The sequence below is a fragment of the Eretmochelys imbricata genome, chromosome 10 (assembly GCF_965152235.1).
Source record: "Eretmochelys imbricata isolate rEreImb1 chromosome 10, rEreImb1.hap1, whole genome shotgun sequence".
In the NCBI taxonomy this organism is placed as follows: domain Eukaryota; kingdom Metazoa; phylum Chordata; order Testudines; family Cheloniidae; genus Eretmochelys; species Eretmochelys imbricata.
The window spans coordinates 47,316,694-47,326,482 of NC_135581.1; the positions used below are offsets into that span (position 1 = coordinate 47,316,694).

General features: G+C 49.6%; 1 protein-coding gene across 1 annotated transcript; it reads right to left on the reverse strand.

Annotated features, from left to right (window-relative positions):
• Positions 1 to 5,128: 5,128 nt before the first annotated feature.
• On the reverse strand, positions 5,129 to 5,734 carry RPP25 (ribonuclease P/MRP subunit p25). The gene has a single exon (XM_077828841.1). It carries the CDS (start codon positions 5,732 to 5,734, stop codon positions 5,129 to 5,131), a length of 606 nt encoding a protein of 201 aa, XP_077684967.1.
• Between the last annotated feature and the right edge of the window lie 4,055 nt (positions 5,735 to 9,789).

Here is a 9,789-nt window from a genome sequence, read left to right on the forward strand (position 1 = left end):
AGGATGTAGCCCTGGCCACCCCTCCTGTTGGGAAAGCCACGCCCACTTTTCCATACCAAAAGTGAAATAGCCACTTGTAACTTTTGGTGTAACTTGCGCCAATGGAATTCACAACACAGCCAGACAACACATGGAAATGTACCACAGTGCATACCCACAAGTGCATACAGAACACAGAGCCAAGCAAGGCCAAATCTACACTGGAACCTTTTGCTGGTATAATCGCATCGGTTAGGGGTGGGTTTTTTTTTAAATGACATTTCAATACTTGCAAAAGCCCTCTAGTATAGATGCAGTTATACCTGCTAAAAAGTGCTTTTGCCACTATAGCTTATTTTGCTTGCCAAACCAGGATAAGCTATGCTGGCAAAAGCATTTTTTGCCAGCATACGTTGCATCTACACTAGATGGTTCTGCCAAATAGCTATATGGGCAAATCGTCTCTAGTGCAGACTTGGACCAAGACATGTAGGAAGCACCTTGGACTGTCTGGCGCTGTTGGAGCAGAGATTGTGTGGTGTGGCTGGTGGTGGCCATCTCACCCCATACCGCAGAGACAGCAGGACTAGTGAGGGGAGAGAAAACTTTGGTATTGGGGACTGTGCCTTTAAGGGCTGAGCGTCCTAGACAGAAACATCTGAGGTCACTCTCTCTCCATGAAAAACCTCTTCAACCCAAACTGGGAGATCAAGCCCCCTCAATAGGAAAGACTCTCCTCTATTTTCAAGCTCCCCCATCCTACTTTGAGACTGTCACAGTAGTATGATGGATAAAGATGACCACAAAAAAATTAGTTTTTTTTTTTATTTCCTTTTTTTTCACCTCAGAAATATCAGGAATGTCAAGCCCCCTCTTCCCTGGTTTTGTGGGAGGACTTCTTGGGAGATTCACATGTGCTTACAGGCACTCAGCAGCTTAGCTTAGTGGTTCTCAACCAGGGGTACGTGTACCTCTTGGGGTAAGCAGGGTCTTCCAGGGGGTCCATGAACTCATCTAGATATTTGCCTAGTTTTACAACAGGCTACATAAAAAGCACTAGCGAAGTCAGTACAAACTAAAATTTCATGCAGACGATGACTTGTTTATACTTCTCTACATATTATACACTGAAATGTAAGTACATTTATATTCCAGTTGATTTATTTTATAATCATATGGTAAAAATGAGAAAGTAAGCACTTTTTCAGTGATAATGTGCTATGATACCTTTGTATTTTTATGTCTGATTTTGTAAGCAAGTAGTTGTTAAGTGAGGTGAAACTTGGGAGTACGCAAGACAGATCAGACTCCTGAAAGGGGAACAGTAATCTGGAAAGAGCCACTGGCTTAGTTGAAGAGTTTTAACAAAGATGTACTTTCTCCAAAGTGTTCATTGAGCATTGAAATTAGATTAATAAAACAGAACAGTCTGATGAAAAATTCCTCCCCATCCCAATTGTTCAGTCTCCTGTGTATGGCATAGTTTCACTAATTCTTCAGAAACTTCCAAGGTAGATAAGACCTGATTTTCTAAAGTAAAAACAGATTATTATTTTTTTAAAAAATCTTTCAGAACGTCTAATCAAAAAGACAGAAGCCCAATCTTTGTTTCTTTTACAGGTTAAATTTAAGACGTGAAAGGGACAGGACTGGATCACCCAGTGGATTTACTAACTCTCTAACAAGCTCAGATGTCACAGTGATGATCATTGGACAGATAGATGGGTTAGATGTGCTTGCTCACCTATCTAAGACAGAACCAGAGAGCTCTCCTCAGTTTTCCAGGCTGTAGGATCATTTCCCCCCAGTTTGGAGGCTGAGCCATACTGCTGTCAGGAATTATTTGTGTTTATGACAATAATGGGCCCAGTGCTGCTTTCATTTATAACAGTGTAAATCAGGAGTGAGCCCATGGCAGCCAGTAGAATTACATAGGTGTAAAGTCAGTGTGAGAGCAGAATCAGCTCCAGGGTAGTTAGTATGAATAAGAACAAAGGGCAAAGTTCTCTGCTGGTATAAATGGGTAAAACTCCATTGAAGTCAGGGGAGCTGCAACCATTAACAACAGCAGAGAACTTGGACCAAGATTTTGATGAGAGACTCTCATCAGCTCGGTTTTCCTCTCACACTGGTATAAATAGCTCCTCTGGAAAAGTGTAAAAAACACTGAGAGCAGAATCAGACCCTTTATAATCATTGGTATTGCTGTACTAGAGGCCCTGACCAAGGCCCCATTGCAGTAGATGCCATACAAACACATAGCAAGAGATAGACAAAGGGTGGGAGGGGAAAATGAGGCACAGACAGGGGAAGTGACTTGCCAAGGTCACACAGGTCAGTGGCAGAGCCAGGAACAGCACCCAGGTCTCCAGAGCCTTAGGCTAGGGCCCCAGCCATTACGTCACACTGCTTGGCTCGACCACAATTCCATCACATACAACCATAGCATTCACCCACATTGGATCAGTGGGAGGGTTTGAACCATAGACCTTCAGATCAGCCCTGTATTACTTAAGCCATCTTCCTTTCCTTCTTGCTCAAGGTAGAATCAGTCCTTTTCCTGAAAAGCTGAAAGATCTTCACAAGATAAAAACCATGATAATACGTAGCCCTTGTATACTAGCTTTTGTGTGAGGTTCCCAAGAATGGAATGCATAGGATAGCTCGGCTTCAGCTACTTCAGAGCAGAGTCCAAAACCACAGAGGACAAAATAAAATAATTACTGAAAAATACACACTAGAGAGGAAGACGACACAGTGGTTTCAGATGCATCAATGCCCTGTGGCTCACAGCTTATGGAAAATGGAGAGCTTGGTACTCAATAAATGGTGAGAGGAGAAAACAACCCATCTGCTTGTTTGTGTGTTTTATTCAAAATGAATCACAGAGCCATGAGTTGCTGAGCCCTCCATTAATAACCCTGACAGCTCCTCTCCGTCTGTAATTGAAGCAGCTCCAGTAATGAAGGTGTTACTCCAACAAGCTTCAAGCAAACCATCTTTCCTGATGTCTCAGGCATCTCCTGGTGGATCTGACAACCCCCAGACATTGTGCATAAAGGAGTCGTGACTAACAGCTTTTGTATTCCCTACAACACCCACTCTGGATTGTTTGATTCTTTCCTGTAGCGTTAGGTGCAGCACCTCCACATAGTCCCACCTACAAAGCCCCCCATGCTGGACTCTGAAGAACATTCCCTCCCAGGACAGGAACTGTCTCCACATCCATGTTTTCCTGGGCTTCCTCTCACTGCTCCTCACCTTCCCCAGCTTGGGAGCCGTTCAGTCTCTAAACACCGATGTTAGGTGTCCACAGTGCTTTGCCAATGGACTCCACCCTGGATGTAGAAGGCCCACATCTCCTGATGTTAGGGACCAATCTTTCAAGGTACCGAATGCCCTCAACTACTGTTCACTTCCCAGGGTCAGGGAAGATCTGAGTTACATGTTTATTCATTGCAGGTCTTTAGCCACAATGCTTCAGAAATGCCTATGATGGAGGAACTCCCGCTCAGCTCGAGTGGGAGAAGAGTCTGGTCTTCATATTAAGTCCCTGCAATTTCAGTTTCCTGTCTGGGCCACCACCTGGGACAACCTGCACATCTCAGTTGTGAGCTTTGTCACCAATTAGTCAGGGCACTGAGACTCAAACAAGTCATTCCACTTGTGGTTAGAAACAGACCAGTTACACCTATTTCCTTTCCTGAGGGTTTTCTTTGTCCCACTGACAAGAGCAATGGGTCTGTTAGACATACATTCTCAATCATCTGAGACACATGAGCTCTCCAAGCCTGGAGTTCCTGTCTATGGATTGAGACACACCCTGTAGCTAAAGAAGAAACGGCTGCGTTCCACAGCAGCCGGACACTTATAGATATAAGCAATCACACTCAGAATCAATTAATTCTTCCCTACCTCCATCCTCTGTGCTCCCGACAGAAATACAAACATTCACTGAAGGCACAGAGTGGGCCTTGTGTTATGAACAGTGGCTGATAAACACCATCTCGGTGTCAGGGGAAGAGAGAGTTGCTCACTTTACACACACATGGGAGGAGAAAGAAGCAGAACACTTTAGCAGCGGCAGGAACTCTCAGGGCTGGGGAGACTGCAGCCTTTGCAGCAAGAGGTATTATTTAGTATGGAGGGGCTGGGCTGGGGAGGTGGAGGGGAAGAGGTTGAGGAACGGTTTAAAAACCTCTCAAAATTCCTGCACACACAAAAGCACAGGTTCAGCATCAGGAGCTCCCAGCCTAGGTGAGGGAAAAAAAGTTTTGGCACTGTGGATTTTCCTGGATCTTGAGCATTACATACCCAAGTTGAATTAGCAGTTATTGAAATGGAGAAGCCTTTGCGGGAGATTGCGTGCTGTGCTACTGACAGTCAGTTAGCGCCTCAGAGCTCCCCCAGATCAAATTGCACCTTTACGGCCTGTAGGGATATTAGATTAAAATTATTACATTTCCATTTCCCTGGAGAGGGATCAGGAAATGGATGTGCAGATAGATACACACACACAACCTGAGGTCAGCAGCCCCAGCAGGACCCTCCTCTCACCTCAGCATCAGCTAATATGATCATTGGGCTTTAACCCTTTCCAGCCTCAGTGGTCACACAGTGCCACATCCTAGAGCATATTCTGTCAGACCCTGCCCTCTTGTGCCTTTCAGTTTGCAAGTTTCTCTGGGCAGGAAACCTGTTCTTTACCCATGGCACCCATGACTGTATGCAAAGCCTTGTACCCACCCAATATATGACAACCACCCCATGCTTCCACATGCAAATGAGCTGCTCCTGGTGCATTACTGCTCCCACCACTGGATTGATGTCTCTCATCATGTTCCTTCTAATTAGCCAGCTCCCTGCAGCTTGAGAACAGAGCTGATCACTGCCCCCAGCCCTAAGAGCAGCAGAGGGTGGGGGGCTGGGGAAGTGAAGGGGAGCAGCAGCGTCTACGAATCAGAGTCTTTGTGGGGAAAGCTACGCAACACGCGAGATCATCAGGTCTCATGACCAAACAAGGCACTGGCTTCATCGTCCCTTTATTGATTACAAAGCATCTAAAAATTTAGAGTGTCTTCAATATATAATCTCCTTTCTATGTACACTACATATGGCTTAGGTTATTTCTCTGGGGGGTGGGAGTGAGTCAGTGATGATAGTCCAGCATGTAGTCCATAGTCCCCAAGCCCTTTTGACTCTCCGGTACCTGTACCTGCATTTTCTTGTTAGCCAGCTCCCCGTGCGGAAGTGCCAAAGGTCTCTTCACCCCTTGTGGGGGTGAACTGAGTCTATCTTCCTCTATTCCCCCCTCTTCAGCCCACAGCCCATCCCTGGGCTCCGGAGGTTGGTAGCCCATCTCATTGGGGTCCAGGGGGTCCTTGGACAATAGGATACAGATGGAGGGCACATTCTTGTGGACAGTGAGGTTCTCCACTTGGCCATCAGGCTGGGGGTCCTTGTTCTCCCAGACCTCCAGCAGGGTCTTGTAACGCACCTTGGTGACCTGGTGGAGACCCCCCAGCTTCCTCTTCATGATCTCCACACAGGTGATGGTCTTGGTGACTGCCCGACCACAGCCACTGAAGACTATCTGCCGGGTACCCTTCAGCTCCATCCTGGCCATGGCAAAGCCCATCAAATTCCTGATCTTGCTGCCCTCCTTCACTTTCATCTCCACCACGCCAGGGGGCAGGTCAGGGAAGGGCAGTGGGCTATCCTGCTCCGATGTCTTGACCTTCCTGAAGTTCTCCATCCTGGACTGGGCTACGGGGGGCATGGGTGTGGATTCCACACCTTTGGCAGCCATCGCTTGCCCTTCCTGGAGGGAAAATGAGTCAGATCAGATGTCTAAACGCAAGCATCCGTCCCAGAGACTATCCTTGGCTACAAACTCCCTTTGGTCCAGGTCAGCAGAGAAAGGGGACCAATTTAGTGCAGCTCTTCCATGATTCTGCCTCTTCTGACTGGCTACTCAGCGCTCTCCCTCCCCAGGTGAAGGACTTTCTGTCAAGCCCAGATAGTCCCCTCCTGGCTGTGCCGGAGAATCAGTCCCCAGAAGGGATGGAGCTGCAGAATTCTCCCCGGGTGGGAATTCCTGCCGGTGCCTCCTCTGCTCCCACTGCAGCACTCGCTTCTGCTGCTCTTTGCTTCATTCTGGACTTCAGCAGCCCCCAGAGCTGTTTTGTGTAATTAGCAGATCCTCCTCCTCTCCTCCTCCTCCTCCCCCTCCTGCTCTCCTCCTCCCTCTCCCCACACTCCTGATCAGTCTCCCAGCCCAGCCCGGAGCCCTCTGCTTCATCCCCCAGCTGCACTTCCCTCAGTCTCTGGCAAAAGGAGAGTCTGACTTTTCCCTAGTCCAGGAGCAGCTGTGGGGAGGGAGAGGGAACGGTACTCTTTCTCTTCATGATGCTTCTGGAGTCCTGCCCCCTTAAAGAGAAACTGGCCCCTTCCCATGGGCGATTTCTCCAGCTCAAGGACATTAACTGCTAACTGCAAATGTCAGCAAAGTACAGGCAGCTGCTGCTGCTCGTGCCTCTCCCTGCCTGGCTGGGTCAGCTCCCACACCGTGCACCTCCACAAGGGGCACAGATCTCAGTGGCCCTTCCTTAAAATGTCCTGGTGACTGAGTTTTCCATTGTCTTCTCAGATTCTCCATTGAAATCCATCGCTCTCAGCCAGTCCTTTTGAATGACCCATCCTGACTCAGACAACCAGGTGGCATTCATACCTATGCCTTTTACCGTGCCCTGAGAGCAAACAGTTCTTTTGCACCCAGAGGGTAACAATGCAGCATATGGGGAAACTGAGGTACAAATATTACAGGAAATTTCCAGTTTGTCACAGGGAGTCTCCTGTGATGGGTGCAGGGAGCCCTGTACCTCAATCCCTGACCCCAGGTCAATGGGGAATCTGCTGTGAGATGTTCAGGGAGACCCTGCCCCCGGATCAGCATAGGACATTTCATCCCCATGTAGGTTATAAGGCTATTAGCATGATTCAATCTCCCTCTTCAGCTGCCGGAGCGGAGTATTTGGGGACAACTCAGCCTAGACCTCCTAGTCTCAATTGCCCCTTTCCTAGAAACCGGAGGACGAATGCTAGGGCTGAGCTAGGCCCTGGCTGGAGCAACGTGGAGAGAAAATGAGTAAACATGGAAACAGTTCTCCTGCCATCGAGGGGAGTCTGAAAGGGGCTAGAGGGATGGAGTACTGAGGATACAGAGTTAGAGCAGTAGGTGAATGCCCATAGTGCCCTGGAGTCCTGCTGGTCCAATGCTGCAGCCAAATGAACTCCGGACTGACTGAACATGGAGTTCCAGCCATGCCCCTCTGGGAGGAGATGGGTCAGGATAAATTCAGAGCAGCATGGTGCATGAACACAGGGACTGAATCCTCTGCTCACTCCAGGAGATGTGTTGGCCCATCCCTGCCTAGGGTCTCTTGGGAGGAAGTGAGATCAGGTGAGTGGGCTGCCTAGGTCAGTGTCTGAGTCCAGCGGTGGGGCAGTGTGTACGAGCCCTGCAATAAATGAGCATGAGGACCATATTACCCTCGATCTCTTCCCAGGAGGGAATGGCCCCTCTGTGCATTGACAGTAATGCTTTCCCACCGAGTAGCGATGAGGGATGGAGAGCCTGCCATTTGGTGATGTCCTCATTCCGCTGCCTAAAAGACGGAGTGAATGAACACAATAAAAGAGACATCAGGAAGGAGGAAAAGCAACCTCACCGGGAAGGCAAGGATAAATATCCAGTGGGAGGTGGCGTGAGGCTCCCAGCACTCTGCAAACAGAATTAGCATTGCTGCGCCCACTGGCACCCACATGCATGGGTGGTGGGTGAACCCCTGGTTTGGGGAGGCCCCACCCCTTCAGTGCCCAAGGGAGCCCAAACCCCATTGTGGCCTGCCCCAGGCTAGCACCCCCAGTCTCTCCTGGCCCCGGAGCACCAGGCAGCATGGCCCCAGCCTCCCTGGGCTCTGCCGCCTGGCCCAACCCCCCAGCCAGCATGCCTCAGCCATCCCAGTCCGCGTCGCCTGGCCTGACCCCCGGCTGGCCAGAACCCCCGCCCAAGCTGCCAGCCCCAGCCTCAGCACTGGGCTGGTGGCGTAGCCAGAACACCCCCAGCCCGAGCTCTGGGCAGGCAGAATGGCCAGAGCACTCCCAGCCCCAGCACTGGGCAGGCATAAGTTAGAGCAATTCTAAGGTTGCTCTGACTTACATCTGAGGGATAGGGCGGACAACCCAGCCTGCCCTGGCACAATGGAGAGCACAAAGGTGGCTTTTGCCTACTTCCCTTTTCCCTGTGCTAAATGCAAGAGAGAATGGAGCTCCAGTCTTTACTGACTGTGACAGAGGAGCCCAGATCTGCCTGGGAGTGATCAGGCTACTCCCCTCCTCCTGACCATGTGATGTGGAAAGGGAGGGAAGATCCCCAGGGTGAATCTTCCCTGCCCTTTAGAGGAGAGAGGGAAAGCCTCTGGCTGGGAGGGTTCAGACACATGGGTCCTCAGAAGAGAGGAGGAGGAAAGAGCCCCCATGGACTGCTAGCTCCTCTGCCCAGACATGGGGGAGGAGAGCAGCAAGCTCCCTGGCCCATTGGCTCCTTTCCCAACACTTCACAACAGAGAGGAATGAAGATCCAGCTGGTGATCCCCTGCTGACTCCCAGGGGATGTGGGAAGGCTCCTGGAAAGTCAGTGCCAGGAATGAGGCAAGCAGTTATTTGGGATCATGTGCATTAAGGGTTCTGATTGTCTCCCCAAGCAACAGGGCCCACGAATACCAATGCCACCCTTGCCATGGGTACCCTACATGCAGAGTGAGGGCCTGATCCAGTGTGGGGGCTGAGCTCTCATTGGAGCCAAGCAAGAAACAAGATGTAAATGAGCTCTCAAATAAATCACAATGATCTCCCTCTGCAAGCAGCACAAGTGGGCCTGGGCACCCAATTAAACAAATAATTATCCTGTCTGTGCAGCCAGGTGCTTAGCTAGCCAGCCATGCCTCAGGACCTCCCCAGCTGTCTCACTGTGCTCTGCCAAGGGCAGGCAGGCTCACCTCTATGCTGTGATTAACCGCCCCAGTGATGGAGGTCGCATGGCATATGAGTGTCCCTTGGCAAAGCCAATTGGTCATATCCTAGTCAAACACATGTGCATTTGCTATTAGGAAATCCAGCCCAATGCCAGGGTTCAGTAAAGGACCATCCTAAACACCAAGTGGCACTGACTGCATAGAAGGTAGGAGGAGATTCCCTTGTAGCTTACACCAGTTGATGTCAGCTCTTAGCGGTCTGTGTGCAAAATCTCACGGACAGGTGTCCCCAGCACAGATCTAATGCTAAAGGACAAATATTCAGCTGGTTTCCTTACCTAGCCCAGCAATCTTTGCAAACACCTAGCCATGGATTTGCAAAGAAGCCATGCGAGTTCAGTTCCAAACTTCTATGGAATTTCAGGGGGAATTACGAGCCTAACTCCCTTAGTTTTTTTTTTAAAGTCCCAGACGTAGATTTTGCATGCACACTGGGTGACTAATTGCCTTGCTGCATGGGCACATGGAGGTGCCTGCAAATACTGTGGGCACATCTATGGAAACGAATGAGACCATGTGTTAGGAACTCCAAGATCTGAATCGGCAATGGGGACTGGATTCCCCTCAGATCCTCTTCCAGCCTCTCCAGGTCTATGCAGAAGTTTGCACTGATGCTGCCTGTTCTGTACCATTGCCATGGCTAAAGAGAGACTTCAGCCTCCAAAACTGGCACCTTTCCTCACACTAAATTCACTTCCCCCTATGGAATAGTCCC

Coding starts and splice junctions, on each gene's coding strand:
- RPP25 (XM_077828841.1), bottom strand. CDS start 5,734: ATGGAGAACTTCAGGAAGGTCAAGACATCGGAGCAGGATAGCCCACTG.